This window comes from Crocuta crocuta, unplaced genomic scaffold (assembly GCF_008692635.1).
Source record: "Crocuta crocuta isolate KB4526 unplaced genomic scaffold, BGI_CrCroc_1.0 scaffold345, whole genome shotgun sequence".
Classification (NCBI taxonomy): Eukaryota; Metazoa; Chordata; class Mammalia; order Carnivora; family Hyaenidae; genus Crocuta; species Crocuta crocuta.
The window spans coordinates 1,344,666-1,362,384 of NW_027527574.1; the positions used below are offsets into that span (position 1 = coordinate 1,344,666).

General features: G+C 47.3%; 1 protein-coding gene across 2 annotated transcripts in view; it reads left to right on the forward strand.

Annotated features, from left to right (window-relative positions):
- The window catches only part of ARHGAP10 (Rho GTPase activating protein 10), a 313,043-nt gene extending 299,378 nt beyond the window's left edge, over nucleotides 1-13,665 (forward strand). For both annotated transcript variants that reach the window (XM_077770703.1, XM_077770713.1), the window contains exons 21-23: nucleotides 2,158-2,310; nucleotides 3,482-3,573; nucleotides 12,940-13,665. In XM_077770703.1, coding sequence (XP_077626829.1) covers nucleotides 2,158-2,310; nucleotides 3,482-3,573; nucleotides 12,940-13,028 — 334 coding nt within the window. In that variant the 3' untranslated portion in view covers nucleotides 13,029-13,665. The remainder of the gene's footprint in view (nucleotides 1-2,157; nucleotides 2,311-3,481; nucleotides 3,574-12,939) is intronic.
- The last annotated feature ends 4,054 nt before the right edge of the window (nucleotides 13,666-17,719 follow it).

Below are 17,719 nucleotides of genomic sequence, written 5' to 3' on the forward strand. Positions count from 1 at the left end.
AAAGGAGTGTTTTTCCTGTACAAACCCCCCCCACAAAATCATGTTTTAAACAAAAAAGATGTGAGGATTAAGTAGATAACAGCTATAAAATTTATGATCTTTATTTTTAAAGAGCCTTATAATATAGTCACATTGTTACTTTATCTTCATCCTGGAGCCGTCCTCCCTCTCAGCAGATGGATGGCCATCATTTAATCACTAGGCTATTTATGACCTGAACAAGGTGATGGGGGTGTGGTAAAACATCTCATCTTCCACCACCACTACCCCAGAAGCACCTTGAATAATTGCTGGGAAATGAAATGGCAATTGTTTGGCTAAGTGTGGTCTTAAATTCTGTCAGTCCTTCCCTCTTCCTCTCCTTTCCTGATTAGTAAGATACCATTTAAGGTTCATTTTCAGATAAAGAATTGAGTGACTTTTGCTGCTGGTAGTACAGATCATTTGAGATTTATAGGTTTCTTTGCTTGGTATGAAATAGGTTTTATGACTTCCAAGTGAATGGGCTGGATAGGGAGATTGTAAATAAATTGTTCAGAAAATAATGTTTTTTAAGTGTGAGCCCCTGTCCCCTTTTCTGGGCAAAGGGTAGGAAACCTTCTAGTGTACTAAATATCTATCACATCAGTAATGCAATATTTCATGTACCTGATTTATACTATCCAGTTTTAGTTGGAGAATGTCTGAATTAGTTGTTGAGATGTCTGTGGAAGACTTAATGTGCCTAGCACTCTGCCTGGCTCTGTGAGATCTACAGAAAGAGTTAAAGACCTGATTTTAACCCAAAGGCAAGAGAAATATCTGAAACTGTCACAGACCAATGATGGGCCTTCAGAGAAGATCTATAACTTAGACCAAAGGAGAAGCATCTGGGGAGGCAGACTTGGAGCTGAGTTGGGGAAGGTACAGATTGGGGCTGGCAGAGGGTATTGGGGAGCCTGATTGGTGAGGAGAGACCTGAGGCACAGAGTGGAATCATCAAGGGAGCAGGCGTTGGGGGGAGCATGCCAGGGAGCATACTAGTTCTTGAGGAGGTAGATGGGGCAGACTGGGTCTCAGGTGGCCGAGGGCAGCTGTTTGAGCCAGCTAAGTGGGAGGAATTGGACTCAGGACTTAGTCAGGAGACCACAGAGGTGGCACAGGCATGAAGCAATGAGAAAGGGGGAGAGAGTCTCCTGACAGTGATGAGGAGGCAGAGAAGAGAATAGCGTGGGAACTATTGGAGGTAGAAATGGACAAAACTCCATGCTAGTTCTTCTACAAAAGAAAGAACTAGATCAGGAGTAGAAAGGTAATTCTCAGGAATGTGGAAGGATAAGGTAGCTGCTCATGGAAACTGGTTTTAGCTGAAGAGTGTGAATTTGAGGTGAAGAGCATCTGGGTGTAGCAGCCATTGAGTACACGTATGTTGAAAGTGTAATTGAAACGAGAAGCTTCCATTGGTGCGCTTTTAAAGTAAGGTTCATATACCAAGTCACAAGCCTCCAGTGAGAGATAATTGAAAAATAATTCCAATCAACACATATTTATAGAACTCTCTTTCACATTTAGAGGCCCTTCGTGAGTCTGTTCACTGACCTTTATACGTTAGCTTTTTTTTTTTTAATTTGCAAATACTAGGGAATGTTAAGGTCACCGAAGATTTTTGCTGCTCATGGATTTCTCTTTCAAATGCTGTCTGTGGTCTGCTCTCGAGGAATCTTGATTCCTAGCTGCAATTTTTTCTGAGTTGCTCCATGTATATGACCAGATGAAAGGGCTTGAAACATTAATAGACCATGTCTTGAATTTTTGGAGCTATAGGTAATCAATTTGTAGATTCTGACACTTTCCTTATAAAGCAGAGAACATGAATACTTCAAAAGTCCAAGCAACTAGCCTCGGCATTTGGATCCTGGTGTCCTGATTAGTGAACCGATATGGTGCTAGGTTGGACAAGATTCAATCTTCTTCACAAAAAGAACTGGAGAAGAACTAGGCAGCTCTACTTTTGGGTTGTGGCTCTTGGGCCTATAAGACAGTGAGAACTCTGTCCCTTATTGTCATCAGGAGAGATAAGGAAGCTGTCATCTTAGCCAATTCAGAATGCAGTTTCATGTATGTGGTGTTCTGTGGCCTTTATACTGTTAATCCTGTTCTTCAAACTTCCCCCCATAGCCCCTGCCAGACACGATCACCCATGGTCCAGTGGCTTAACGCGCAGTCCCCGACCACCCCAAGCTGCAGCCCAGCGATCACACCACCTTCCCCCAAGCCACCACCTTCCCCTGTCTCTCTTCCTGCCACCATAGTGGACAAGCCACCTGAAAGGTACGGGGTTTGGAAAATGATGTGGAAGATGGGCAGCACGCAGCAAGGGCTTGACCAACCTGAGCAGATTCTTGTGTTCCCCGTGTGCAAGGGGCTCGCACAGGTTCTCCCAGCCTCCTGGGCCTCACAGACAACATCAACAACCTTGCCTCTGACTGTGCCTTGGTTCAATAGCAAGTAGATTCTTAGGAGAAATTGGCGCTATGTGAGCACTTTTCGAACCTGCTGTCCTACTCTGTCTTTTTGGTGCCTGTTGTGCATTTATAAAACTTCTTATTTTGGAAGAATTTTTCATCCATGAATGTAAAACACATGCTGTTTTTTAAAGGAAAGTAAACTGGTCACTGGGGACAGGAATTAACATGGCCGTTTAAGGGGCCGGTTGTGCAGAAGCCAGAGGTGCTGGCTCAGTAAGCCCTTCTTCATGGGGGGTAGGCTGAAGTTCTTATCGTTAGTGGCACCTCCCCAATCTAGTGAGTTGGGATGCTTCCTCTGCTGCAGTTTGCATCCGGCTAACAGCATGGTTTCCATCCTCGCCTGTGTGCTCTTTTCCCCAGAATGCACAGAGGGCGTTCTGACGAGTGGTGAGAAGGTGAGCCTGAAATGCCTTTTGGAGGCAGAAGTGAGGGGGTCAAACAGAAGAGACCCAACTCAGAATGACAGGCTCCCTCCAGAATGCTGTGGGAAGCAGACCGTCAGTCTTGACAGATGTATGTCCTCAGCGCACTGCTGAAGTCACTTGGTGTTTGTGCGCCTCTGCCCTCCAGTGCCTTGCCTTCTGTCTCAAGATAGTAGTACTTTTCCTAATAGATAAACTAAGTGCTTAGGAATAAACACACCCCGTGGCTCGATATTGCCGAATGAGAGGGCAGGGCATCCCACCAGGCAGAGAGGAGAATTAGGTGAAGAGGTTCATTGAAAGCTTCTCAGAGAAGCTCCCTGAAGAAAGATTTGAATTTGAAACTCATCATTTACCTGAAAATCAAGGGCTGGAGTTCTGCCTGCTGTTTACTTCCCTGCTATTTTTTTTTTCCTTTTTTTTTTTTTTGGAATGAGTTGTCCCACTGGTGATATATAAATGAGATTTGGGAAGGGAGGGTTGGGGGAAGGTGAGGTTTCCCCCTTCCAGTTTCTCATATTTTAATTTATGTCTTGCACATTCCCTTTTCAGCATTGTCAACCGGAAGGCTCGAGCAGTGTACCCGTGTGAAGCAGAACACAGCTCAGAATTATCTTTTGAAATAGGAGCGATTTTTGAGGATGGTGAGTGTTAGTGGGAGCTTGGTAGTAGCATGTATTCTGTCCTCCCCGAAATGTCTGTCATCCAGTCACTGGTTGTGGGCTTGTCAGGAGCACGCATCTATCCCTTGACACTTTGGACAGGAGGAGAGAGCTGCCATTTGGCTGCCAGGAATTGAACACTGGGGTGCGGGGAGCTATGTAATTCCACTTCTGGTTTCATCTTGATTATTCTCCAACCCTTTTAACTCTTGTGCATTTGTTCATGACATCTTTCTACTGATGTAAAGAAGCTAGTGCCACTGGGAGTTAAGAGATACTTCTGATTTGCATCCTTTGTTTTCTTCTCCCAGAGTCCCCCACCAAGCCTCTTAAATGCTTCAGGTTTGCCAGATCTGAGTTACAGAAGAGTATACTCTTGTCGAAAAATTTTGGTTTATAGTTCTCTTACCATTCTTATGCTTTACATAATTTTTTTTCATTTGAATAGTGTGTGAATCTCTAGATTTGGGTATTCCCTTTGCATATTGAAAGAAGGGTATGGATTTTATCTGAGTCTTTAGTATTCATACACAAGCATGGCGGATCTCTGTCCAGCTTAATATTTCACAGATTTCTCCTGTGGTTCATTGTGTATCTCCTTCCCCCACCTCTCTTGATTTCTTCCTTAACAGTCCTGCTCATCATGAAATTCATTCGTTGCTGTGGAAACAGTGATGCATGGTGGGAGGGAGCTGCCCAAAAGAGTTCTGTGGAGACAGTGAGGGTCTTAGATGCTTGGAATGCAGTGGTCCATTAGCCAAAATGTGTGGAATATATGGAATATATCAGTACAATGCCTAGTGGTATATTGTCAGTAATGTAGCATTTGTTGGTGATTATTTTTTAGAAAGCAGGTTGCCTCCTATAGAATAGATTTCTATATATGAAGGACATGTACTCTTGAGAGCCAGAGACTCTAGCTAGTGTCAGAAAACAAACAGCACTACCACCAAAACGTCACATATGAAAGAATTGTACTTTATGGAAAACTTTTGTTCTTGGAGTAGAAGCAAGATCATTCCTCTGTCACCATAACATACATACACGTGATTTTGCCAAGAGGGCGTGGTAAAATAGCCACCCTCCTCTAGCCCTAACACATCCTGGCATACCATATGGCAGGAGGGAATGCTGAGATGGTAGTGTTGGAACCCACCCATTTGAGAAATGATGGTGAATTTGTCCATCATGTGATTAGATTTGATTGGAAGCCTCTGAAATCCTTTAGACTGTATCATTTGAGAGATTTACCTTTGTAGAAGGCATTATCTATTAGGATGCCTTTGGCTGCTAATAGAAACTGATAAAAATGGCTAAATCGTCACGAAAATGGATTAGCTCATATAATAAGAAGTCTGGAAGGGTTGGTTCACATTTTTAAAGGTATCTTCAAAACGACAGTGGATCCATCTCTGCTGAACTGCTTCTGGTCACAGCTTGTGGACAGGGGCCTCTGGCCAGCTTCCCCAGTGGGGTTGAGATGGATGCCATAGTCCAGGCATCGACCTAAGAGGAGTGGCTCAGTCAGTTGAGCATCTGACTTTTAATTAGTCGTGATTGTAGGATTTTGGGGTTGAGCTCCATGTTGGGCTCCACACTGAGCATGGAGCCTGCCTGAGATTCTCTCTCTGTCTCCGTCCACCACTTGCTCTCTCTTTCTCTCTCTCTTTCAAAACAAACAAACAAACAACAAACCAAAGAAAACTTTTCCAGAACTTTTTTCCCTTCTTTCCTAGTTTACGTTCTCTGATGTCTCAATAGCCAGAACAAGGTCATACGCTCACTCTAAACCCATCACTGGCAAGGACTTAAGGCAGTTTGAACTACACTGGGTGCAGGGACACCTCCTGTCTACACACACAACTCTAATTAATTTGCCTGAGATTAGATTGGCCTTTCTACTTTCTCCGTGCTTTTGGGCAAGTTCTTTAAGTTCTCTATGTATCAGATTCTCCATCCTAATCTGCAAGGATGTCTACAAGAGTGATGCAGTGTCGGGACAGCATTTTGGGCCACGGGAAGGTAGGGCTTTGAGAACAGCACAGGCATCTGTGGAGGACGTTGCTGACCAGGGAGCCACGCTTGGCACACTGTGCTGTGCTCTGGATGGGCTCCGCTTTGAGCCAATGCATGTCTCCCTCACATTCAGTGCTCTGGAATCCTGGTGTCCAGCTCTCTTTGGATCACTGGCTGGGCCACCTAGGGCGTCACAGTTATTTCTCAGTCTCTCCCTGAAGGCCAGCTGCTCCACGGATGCCTTGCTATTGTGTTGACACCGTCTCCTGCCACAATGTGTGAGCATCTTATTTTATGTGAGCTGTTTGTCTGGCACGTGCCTCCCTGTGACTTTCCTGTAGTGGTATGGATAAGCACAGCAGAAAGCATGCAGAGCCTCCACCATCAGACTTGCTGTGTCTTAGGGCTGGTTCTTAAGGGGTACAGAAAACCAAAGGCCCTTAAACAGGATTTATCCTTTTTTCTGTGTCTGTACCTTCATCTCTGTGCATTATTGATCTCTTTGCAGAGAATTTATAGTTAGTTAAACCTGTGTGCTTGCTCAGAAACTGTCTAGTGAAGCTCTTCCTTGATGGGTTTGGGGTCTTCCCTTCTGATGACTGACACAGTAGGATAGATCCGGCAACTCACCAGGCCTCAGCTTGGAGCTGTGGAGCAGGGCCGAGCTCCAGGTGGCCACTCGTATAGCACAGCCCACAGGGATGTGACCAGGAACATGCGCTTTCTGCACACCAGCAAACCTTAGGACCCTAAAATGCCAACAAACTTTCCCTGTGTTCACTTGTCCACTGGAGTCTTGCAGCTGTCATAAATGCTCTTGCAGTATAATCCTCTTTTGTCCCTCCTATGGGCAACAAAGGAAATTGGTTTATGGCATTCAGTGGCCTTCAGTAAAGACAAAATCCAGGTCAAAGTGGCCCCTGGGCCGCGTTGACAGTGGTTATGTGGTTTGTAATATATACAACAGCGAGAAACCCTAAACTGGAGTGCAGAAGAGAAAGGGACCTTTGGTAATTAAGTAGCTTGATAGCTGTTCCTTGCTCTTTGCTCTTCCTGTGTGGACCTGAATTTAAGTTATGGGTTTAAACTCTAGGCTAAAGATTGATTGGTATAGTAGACACGTGGGTGCTTAGCCTTTGCTCAGGGGAAATGTCTCCCGTATCCTCCAGGGAAGACAGTGTTGGCAAAGTCTGAGGGCAGCCTGTATTCCTGCGACTGTCTTGTGGACTTTCCCTTTTCTCTTGGCCTGGGCAACTCCAGAAACTCATTAGCCTGGTGACCAGATAGACAGCTCTTGAGTTGGTAGACCCTCCAAGTCAGAATGGGGAGTGGCATCCCTCCACAGGCTGCCAGACGGGACTGGAGGGGCCCCTGGTGGGAAGATTTCTAGGACCTGGCCATCTCTCAGCAGCGCTTCCTAGACTTTGTTCATTTCCGCTCGGATATGTGATTGGTCTGATGCTTTGGGGGAACAGGTGTGGCGCAGGTTAATCTTGTAAAGCTTCTGGTGATTCCTTTTAAAGTTCTCAAATATATAAACAGTAATCCTTGCAAAACAATTTAGCATTATCTTGGCAGGTTGAATCTGTATAGACCCCAACAATTGTACTTCTAGATCTATTCCTAACTTTTAGGAATCTTTAGATATTAAATAAAAAAAGTGAATGCCAGAAGACTATATAATGTGGTTCTGGCTAAGCTTGGAAATAAGCAAAATAAACAGTCTATTATTTAGAGATATGTACAGCTGTGATGGAATTGTGTTTTAACCAGAGCTAGGGTAAGAGAATGAGAAATACATCATTCAAGCTCCTGATCACCTCGGGGTAGGAAGGAGCTTTGATGAGGGAATGGCATAGGGATAAACCCAGGACGAGGCCTCTGTATCAGTCATGGATCACATGGGTTCCTGGTATTCTCTATATTATGATGATGCTTCACTGACTTAAATATTCGTCTTATATATTGTTTTAATTACGCAAAAAAATCCCACCATATTCTGTTCTGGAGAAAGCTTCTTGCAAATTCTTCTTCTCTGTAGCTCCAGTGCCCCTATTGTTACGGGATGGTAATTCATGAAGACATGGAAAAACCACAGTGAAATTTCACCTCATACCCATTAGGATGGCTGTAAATCAAAAGAAACCCTTAAACAAACAAACAAACAAAAACCCTCTCTGGGATGCCTGAGTGCCTCAGTCGGTAAAGCGTCCGACTCTTGATTTCAGCTCAGGTCATGATCTCATAGTCCTTGAGTTTGAGCCCCACATCAGGCTCTGTGCTGATAGCATGAAACCTGTTTGGGATTCTCTCTCTCCCTTTTTCGGGGCCCCTCCCCTACTTGTGCACACACACTCTCTCAAAATAAGTACATTAAAAAATCTTTAAAAAAAAAACTCAGAAAATAACTAGTATTGGTGACAATATGGAGAAGTGGGAACCCTTGTGCATTGCTGGTAGGAATGTAAAATGGGACATGTAGCTGTTAAGGCAGTATGGAAGCTTCTCAAAAAACAAAAATAAGTACAGAATTACCATATAGTCTAGCAATTCCACTTCTGGATAGATAGAAGAATTAAAAGCAGGGACTCCAACAGGTATTTGTACACCCATATTCACAGCTGCCTTTTCACAACAGCCAGAAGGTAGAAACACCCACATGTTCGTTGGGTAAATAAAATGTGGCACATATACATATAATGGAATATTCCATAAAAGGAATGAAAATATGATACATACCCAGCATGAGTGAACCTTAAAGATTTTATGGTAAGTGAAATAAGCTTGTCACAAAAGCACAAATATTTGTGCAGAATTCCACTTATATGAAATCTCTATAATAGGTGAATTCATAGAGACAGAAAGTAGGATAGAGGTTCCCAGGAGCTCAGGGTTGGGGGTGGGGAGTTAGTGTTTAACTAACACTAGTTAAGTCGTGGACACACAACTTCAGTTTGGGAAGATGTAAAAACTCTGGAAATGGATATGGATAGTGGTGATAGTTACACAGCATTGCAAATATTCTTAATAAATACCCCTGAATTGCACACTTTGAAATTATTAAAATGGCAAATTTTAAGCTCTACATATTTTATAACAGAAAAAAAAATCATTCTAAGGAGCATTGGTATACCTGTCATCACGTACTGTGTGTGTGACTCGCCCAAGGCCCCACATCTCTAAGTGGCAGGACAGGGTGTGGCCGAGGCCGAGGCCCTTCCACGCACCTGGCACGTAGTTAGTGCTCTCCAGTGCTTGCTGAGTGAATGCCGTTCTGTCTGCCTCTGTGTCCTAGGCGTCTGTGGAGAGGCAGCCTCTTGGTGTGAGTGGTGGAGCTACTGACCTGGTCCTGACAGGGGATTGTGGCCGGTGGCAGCCCAATGTCAGGGACTTTGGAGGAACTACCTTTAGTTCACTTCCTCCATTCCATTCCCATGCCTAGTGCCTTTAGGAGCATTTGAGGAAGGTATTTACTGCTCTTCGGTGTTAGTTGGGGTCCCTGGCTCCATACGCATCCTCTTAGTTGGGGCTGCTGTAACAAACACCACACACGGGGTGGCTTAAGCAGCAGCAATTTATGTCCCACCGTTCTGGAGGCTGGGAACTCTGAGAAGGCATCATCAGCACAGTCAGGTTCTGGTGGGAGCTCTCTTCCTGGTTTCCTCACATGGTTTGTGTGTGGGGGTGGGGAGAGGAGAGGTAAGGGGGTTCGGAGGAGAGGAACTGATCCTCTTACAAGGACACTAATCGCATCATGGAACGCCAGCCTCATGAGCTCATCTAACCCATATCCCTCTCATAGGCCCTACCTCCTAACACCATTCCACTGGCAGTTAAGGTTTTATTTTTTATTTATTTATTTATTTATTTATTTATTTAATTTATTTATTTANGTGGCAGTTAAGGTTTTAATACATGTGTCCTGCCTGGGCAGACACAAGCCTGCCGTTCATAACACCTGTCCCGTTCTCTGCCATGGCCTTCTCCTAGCATGGGGCTGGGAGGGGCTCTCCAGCTGAAGGAGAGCCAGGCTCTTGGACTGAGACAGGCAGGGAGTGTACAGCCCACAGGGATGGGCACCGGGGGCATGACACAGACTGAGACCCACACACATTTACTTGCCGGCATTGGACGGGGGCATGGACATGGTATGTGCCTGGCATCACACCTGATGTAAATTGTCTCCTATTAATCTCGGCAGCAAATTGCTTCCTCTCTTTTAGAAATGAGGAGCATGGAGGTCATGAGAGATGGAAGTAAATCATCCAGGGTCTACCAGTCCTTAAGGAGCCAGAGTTCCAGCCAGGATCTCATTTCTCTTAGACTCACTGCCTCTTGGAGTCAAAATCTTCTCCAACATGAGGTTCTTATTTCCAAAACCACCTGCATTAGGGTTCTGCAGAGGAACAGAACACAGACCGTGAGTGTGTATGTGAATGAGTGAATGAGTGAATTGCTTTTGATAGATCCGTATTGGCTCAGGCCGTTGTGAAGATGCAAAATCTGCAGGACAGGCCAGCAGACTGGAGACCCTGGGGGGTTTTGCAGTCTGTGTCCAAAGGCAGTCCAAGGGTAGCGTTCCCTCTTCTTTGAGGGAGGGCAGGCTTTGTTCTGTTAAGGCCTTCAACTTACTAAGTAAGGCCCACCCATATTATAGAAGGTAATCTGCTTTACTCAGCTAGAATAGCATGTGCGTCCCATGGCCTAGCCAAGTTGACACGTGAAACTATCACATTGCCACTGGAGGAAACGGTTTGGCCAGTCAAGTACAGCAAGGAGCCTAGGATGGGCATTTTGGAATTGATGCTCCCAGGACCATGGTGAGACCCTCACAGGCCTCATCTGTAACCTCTGAGGCACCTTCCCTGTGCATACGGAGGCCCAGCTATGGGTGCCCTGTGTTCCTCCACCCATTCCTGCCCTTCTGTCAGCCCTGGGCCACTTCCAAGCTCTTGGAAGGGTCCTCTTGGTCCCCTAAGTTGATGACATTTCTCTCTGATGCCTTGGGGAGATAAGGGCTGCAGAGGAAGCATATGAGGTCTAGATAGACCACACACACATCCCCACCCCCTGCCACCGGTCTGCGGTAGGATTGGTACAGGATTCGTGACCTAACCTCATTTCCTGCATGTGGGCCTCCTTCACCCCTAGCTATATGGGAAATTACCTCTCTTTCTCTTCCGTTCAGCCCATGTCTATTAATAATACCTACTCTGTGTGAGAGGGGGTGTTTGTGTGTATCAGAGAAGGAACAATGAGCACGTCCAAGGTGTTTGTCCATAAACTAGTTGACGGCCTGCTTGTAGCAGGCCTACAAGCTAAGTGCTGGTAACCCCATCTCATAGGTGAGGAGGCTGAGCGGGGCCCTGAGGATTAAGGAATTCCCCATGTGCACCCGGTGGGCATGGACACCTTTCGGCTGGGAGTCCCCTCCAGGCCCTCTGTCCTGAACCTGGGGCCCCTTTCCACTGAGGTCCCCCATGTTGCACAACCCCTGGGGGCCTTTCCCGCGGCATCTGGTCCCCTCCCCTGACGGTGGCTGCTCTGGTGGTATTGCCAACTTGGGTGGTTTGGATAAGTGAGAGCCTTTAAAAATCCTGCTCTGAGGAACAGTGTCAGGCTAGAAATCAGTGAGGGAGCAAAGAAGGTGACTTGCTGCCATAGTGACTGGAGAGCACATACCTCGTTCCTTCGTGTATTCATTCCTTAAACAAATCCTCACGCACTGGGCATGGTGCTGGGGGTGCAGCGTCCTTGTCTCACGTTAGAGCCTAGACTAGAAGAGAGACCGTCTGCGTCGATCTCCCTCTCTCTCCCTTCCCCTCCCTCTCTCTCTCTCTGTCTCTCTCTCTCTCTCTGACACACACACACACACACACACACACACACACACACAGAACACGTACGTGTATAACTGGGGGCTCTGACCTAGTCTGGAGCACTAGGAGTGATCTCGGAGGGAGGGACACCCAAGCTGATACCTGAAGGGCGAGGAGGCGTTGTCCAGACAGACATAGGCGGGGAGAAGAGTGTCAGAGCTGAGGGAACGGCCCTGTGCAGGTCATAGTGTGGGCTGCCACACATTACTGGCTTGTGAGCTGCATTTGCTGAGTTGCAGTTAGCATTTTATAGTAATAGAAGAGAGTGCATTGCCCACTGTGAGGGAAATGTTTAATGAAGCTTTTGTGTGTTGTGTACATGTCCGTGTGTGCTGGCCTCTTTCTGATACACAGTAGTTCTTATGGGTCGCGATCACAGCTGCATCACTCAGCCAGCTCCTGGGCTGCTGTGCCGGCCTAGCCCACATCTCCCCTCCTCTCTGCACATGGCCAGCTGTGGTCGAGGCCTGAGTGGTGGCTTACCCACACTCAGGGGTTATTAAATGCTTCTGTATTTAAAAAAAAAAATTTAATGTTTATTTTTGAAGGAGAGACACAGAGCATGAGTCGGGGAGGAGCAGAGAGAGAGGGAGACACAGAATCTGAAGCAGGATCCAGGCTCTGAGTTGTCAGCATAGAGTCCAGCTTGGGGCTTGAACTCATGAGCCATGAGATCATGACCTGAACTGAAGTCAGATGCTTAACCGACTGAGCCACCCAGGCACCCCTGTATTTTAGTTCTAAACCCTGGTGATGCCCTTTGCTGTCCAGCCTGGGGTCATTTTCTGTATCTGTCGTGGATATTTATGGATACCTGAGATTTGCCAGGCACTGTGCCCAGGGTATGTTAGGCCTAGGCCTTTTCTTCAGGGGCACCCCATCAGTGTGGCAGACACGCAAGTGCCCAGACGATGCTGAGGCCTGATGAGTGCTGGGAATAGTTGAAGGAGTCTCCCCAGAGGACAGGGCATTTCGAGGTCTCTGAAGAGAAAGAATTAGCTGGTGAAAAGGTGGGATAAAGGCGTGTCATGTGGAAGGCACAGCACTGGTGGGGAGGGTGAGGGGAGGGTGGAGATTCAGGTGGGGCCACGTGTCTGTGCATCAGACCAGTAGAAGCTTGGGTTTGTTCCTGGACACAGCTTTCTTTAAGCAGGGGGATGTGATCAGCTCTGTGTTCTAGAGAGTTCACTGAGCTCCTTTGTGCATAGCGGATCGGAAGGAGCCAGGCTGGAAGCTCGGGGACCGGTTAGGAGGCTGCTGCAGGAGGCTGCATGAGGTCCGTAAGTGGCCAAGGGGTAGGTCCTATAAACAGCCCTTGTGCAGATTTGTAACCAGACATGGGCTCCATTCTCTTCTGGCTGATACTTTAAGATACACAGCAGTGCAGTGAATTTCACAGGGAGCAAGTACTTGGGGGACGTTTTGGTAAAAAGTGATTCCTCTTCCTTTTCAGTACAAACCTCGAGGGAACCTGGCTGGCTAGAAGGGACTCTGAATGGCAAGAGGGGGCTGATTCCACAGAATTACGTCAAGCTGCTGTAGTGCCCGGCCTGTGAGCCTCCCCGTGGATCTTTGGCTCCTGGGAACCTGCCTTCTTCCTCCAGGGCGGGACCCACAGCCACCTGGACGCAGGAACTACAGACCACGGATTGGCATTCGAGAGGCGGGGAGGGAGACATCCCGCCAGAGGCGGGGAAACGGGCGCACCGCACAGAACAGCGTAGATCTGTGGGAGAAGAGTAGCGGGATTCACAGAATGGACTTTTCATTTGTCAAGCCTGGGGACTTCGGACTATGATTTCTAATTATCCAGTCTTCTGCCTGCCCAGCCTGCCCCCCTGGTGGTCATCCCACCAGGCACCTCTCTGCATACCTGCTGCTGAGTTGTTAAAGGGAACTGCACTTCCTCGTGGCGTTTGCAGGCCTGTGCTCTTGGCTTTGGTTGATGGGGAGGGGGCTGCCGCTGGCAGGCGGGGAATTGGTCCAAACCCAGAGGGCAGCAGAGAGACGCTCCTTCCTAGATGGCCACCGCTGGGACCTACATTCACTCTACTTAGAGCACACTGGCGTATTTATAACAGGCTTTTCTCCTTGGTGCTTCTCACCTGTGTGCTGTTTCCCAGACACCACCTTTTTGCCCCAGGGTCTCTGTAAATGAAATAAAATGTAATTTACTATTTGATTTGTGTCAGAATGTGGGGAAGAGATCGTGGAATTCATTCCCTCTGCAATGTTTTATGCTTTGGCAGCCAGTGGATAGAAATTCATTTTCCTCTGACGTTGGCACACACAGGTAGAATTCATTAACAAGGAGCCTTGCTTATTCATAATGGGACGTGTTCCTGAGAGCAGCAGCCTTCCCTGATGTGTGAAATCCTGGAGGGCCTCCCCCCCGCCACTGGAACAGGCCTTTCCCTCTTGGCCCATGTGACTGCTGAGCAGGAGCGGAGGCTGAGGCTGTGCCTCCCAGTGGTTAGCGTGTGAGCTACATCGGTGCTGTGGAGGCCAGCCATGCTGACTAGCTTCCCGGTACAGCTCTGTCCCCGCCCCACCCTGCATTCCCTCTGTCTTCCAGGCCTCAGCACTAATCTCTGCATCTGCATGAAGCCTGGCTGCAGGGTGGCGTGTCCAGCTCCCCGTTCTGTTCCTGGAGGAGCCTCAGTCACGACCCTGCACATTATGGGGCCCCAGCTGTGGGCGGGCCACACTGTGGTGCTTCCTTATTCTTTTCAGGCACAGAAGCCAACTTCTTTGTCCTGTGATCTGGAGCCCTTTGGAGTGTGGAACTCATTTTTAGGAGCCTCATGATTCTGAAGCCAACTCCAGTACAGAGCCTGCTTGGGGGGGAGGGGGGAGGAGCAGAGGGGGAGAAGGATGAGGGGGAGCTGGCATGTCTCTCTTCCCCATAGGAGGTTCTTCAGCCTGTCAAACTTTACTCTGAATAATTTGTGACAGGAAAGATGTGTCTACATCTTCCCCAGATGAATTGATTCAAGAGCTTGCTGGTTTTCAGCTTTGAAGTCACCTACATGGACGATATAGGGGTGTTAAGTTTGGGATGATAGGTGTGCAGGGATTGGGCCTATTGAAAAGTATCCATGTTTTACATAAAAATACAGTCTCAGTGCAGAGACTGATAATTTAAGGTACTGAACTGTCCACTGGGAGAGTATTGGGAGTGCTGAGGAGCCCAGGACCACCTGGCAATGGCCAGCCCCCGTGTCCTGTTTTCTGAGTTATCACTTCCTGCTCATGCCCCTAAGCTCATGCTTAGGGATGTAGAAGGGAAACCTGGCTTATGAGAAGGAGTTACTGATGTGTCCTACTTTATGAAAGCTCTCTGTGGGAAAATGCAAACATATGGACAGTTAGAGTGGGCTCAGTATAGCACTGGGAGTGATTTCCTGGCGGTGTTTCTAATTGGTATATCCCTGTAGGGCATTAACAATAAGACCCATTGCATCAGGACTTAATTTATTTGCTTGCTTGGAGATTTCCATCATTCACAGTGAGATGCACTCCCACACCATGGTCATCCATCAAACTACTAACTCCCAAAGTGTGTTTACCAACATGTACTTGATCAAGGAAATGGCTACGAAGTCTGACTATGTTTATGATTTTGGGTAAATTAAATTGACTGTGATTCTGCCTCCTAAAAAGGAAAGGATGCCCAGAAGTTTGGGCTGAAATGATCTAATGAAAGTAGCATGCTTGGTATGTAGTATATGCTCAGTTAATGGTAACTGCTGTTCCTTGTATTGTTACCACGATTGTCACTTGCACCTTTGTCGTCAGGGCCATTTGTGTCCTGTAGGATGCCTCAGAACACGCTGGATCCGAGGGCTCCAACAGCACCAAGCCCTGCAGTCCCCTCCTGTGGCTGTCTGGGGAGGAATGCCAGACGGGGAGCTAGGAGTGTTCTTGTCTGCAAACAGGACCAATGTGGCCAGGCTTACCAAGGCCTCCAGGTAGGGAGCCTTCCTCTGGGCCTGGCCCAGAGTATACCTAGTGACGGGATCAGGAGGTGTTCTCTTACATTGGCAGATCATCTTCGTTTCCCCAGAAGAGCAATAGGGTATATTGGTTTCTCTGGTTCTGCTGCATGGGTGTGGCCAATCCCCAGGGCATCTGCAGGGCTCTGGCCTCTCAGCCCACCTCATTCAGCAGCTTCTCAGGTCTGCAGCTTGTTCAGTGAGAGTCACCAAGGGGATCTGGGACAAAAACGGACACTCAGATGCTGTGTTTCTGCTTGCCGTGGGGTTGGCAGTGGGGCTTGCATCTGATTGCATCACCCAGGGCCTGTTCTGGAGACCTCCATATAAGAAGATGCCACGTGAGGGGCGCCTGGGTGGCTTAGTCGGTTAGGCGTCCGACTTTCGCTTAGGTCATGATCTCGCAGTTCGTGGGTTCAAGCCCCGTGTCGGGCTCTGTGCTGACTGCCAGCTCAGAGCCTGGAGCCTGTTTCAGTCTGTGACTCCCTCTCTCTCTGACCCTCCCCTGCTCACGCTGTCTCTCTCCTAGAAATAAATAAAACATTAAAAAAAAAAAGCCATGCGAGATTAGAGCTACAGAGCTTGTACTGGTTTCCCCCCCTTTATGTAGCAGAAACACCTGCATTTGTGGGCATGGGTGGGGAAGGCAGTAGTGAACTGTCTGACAGTGAAGATGTTTAACTCATTCTTGCCATACAGTGGATTGAGTATTGCTCAGGTTCAGTCAGCTGACTACATGTTCTTTCTGCTGTACCATCTTGCCTCTGGGGACCAGTAGGGGTCAATACCTGTTGGGTTGATTTGCACTCCCCTCCAAAATGCATATGTTGAAATCCTAACCCCCACTACCTCAGAAGGTGACCTCATTTGGAAATAGGATGGTTGCAGGTATAGTTTAGTTAAGATGAGGTTAGTAGGGTGCAGCCCTCATCCAATATGACTGGTGTCCTTATAAAATGGGAAATTTGGACACTGAGGCAAACACATATAGGGAAGACAATGTGAAGAGACACACAGGGAGAAGACAGCCATCCACAAGCCAAGAAGAGAAGTCTGGAACCTCATGGCCCTCATAAGGACCATCCCTGGCAGCCCCTCGATCTTGGACTTGGAATTGACGGTTTGTGGTACCTTGTAATAGCAGTTCAAGGGAGCTAATATGGTGGCTAAAAAAGTGTGAGCTTTGAGTTAAAAACAACCAATTTTGAACTTTTTTTTTTTTTACTATTTTATATTTGGTGACCTTGGGCAAGTGAACTTGACCTCTTTATGCTTCAGTTCCCTTCTCTGCAAGAGAACAGCACAAACCTCATTGAGATGTTGTGACAAATGATAACATTAAGTACCTGAAGGGTGCGCAGCGGGAAACAGTTTGGTAAGTGGAGATGGGAGAAGGATGGGAATAGTCTGTCACCCTTTTCGTCTCCTGGCCACTCACTGCTTTTCTCCAGGTCCTTTCCAAAGACCATTCCTCAGTTTTTCCCTCTGCATGGTCAGGCCTTTCCCCTCCTTCCCAAGGACATTGCCTCTGTAATCCTGACCTCGGTGCTGGGCCCCATCTCACCTTCTGACCGTTCTCCCCTCCAATCTCTCAATGCTGGTCTTGTTGACTCCTTTGTCAGCCAGATATTTTCCAAGCCTTTTTTAATCTTCCTGAGCCACACAACTTTCCTTCCTTCCTCCTATCCAAAGATGTTATTCCAGGAGCGTGTCCTCAAACGGCTTTCCTGCTCCAAGCTCTGCAAATGTCTTCTCCAATGCCTGTCAGCACTTTTTTTCCTTGACTGGCTGGGGTAGTAATTTATTGCCACCCCACTTGGGTAACCTGGCACATTCTCCTAATGCTCATGTTTGCAAAAAAGTTTCTCGATCTCCTAGCTGGAGGAGTACCTTAGAGAACACCTTCCTATCAGAGATCAACTTGATTGGAAAGCAGACTTCTGCTTTTTGCTCAGCAGGAGACCTGCACTTTGAACTTGAGCAATAAATGCACAAGATTCATTCAGGCAGCTCAGTGTTGTGTGCTGGTGTCTAGACTTCTTCTGTGGAGGGATTCAGCAGCTGAGGAAACGCTGCAGGAGGAAAATGTTCCAATGGGGCTTCCTAGTAGCTGTGACCCTTTCTGGAGCGGGCTGGGCCTGCCAAGGGCATGCAGATCCAAAGAAATGGGTTTTTCAGATCACGGATACCTTGGAAACTACTGTCCTGGCAACATAAATTCTATGAAAAAGTATCAGA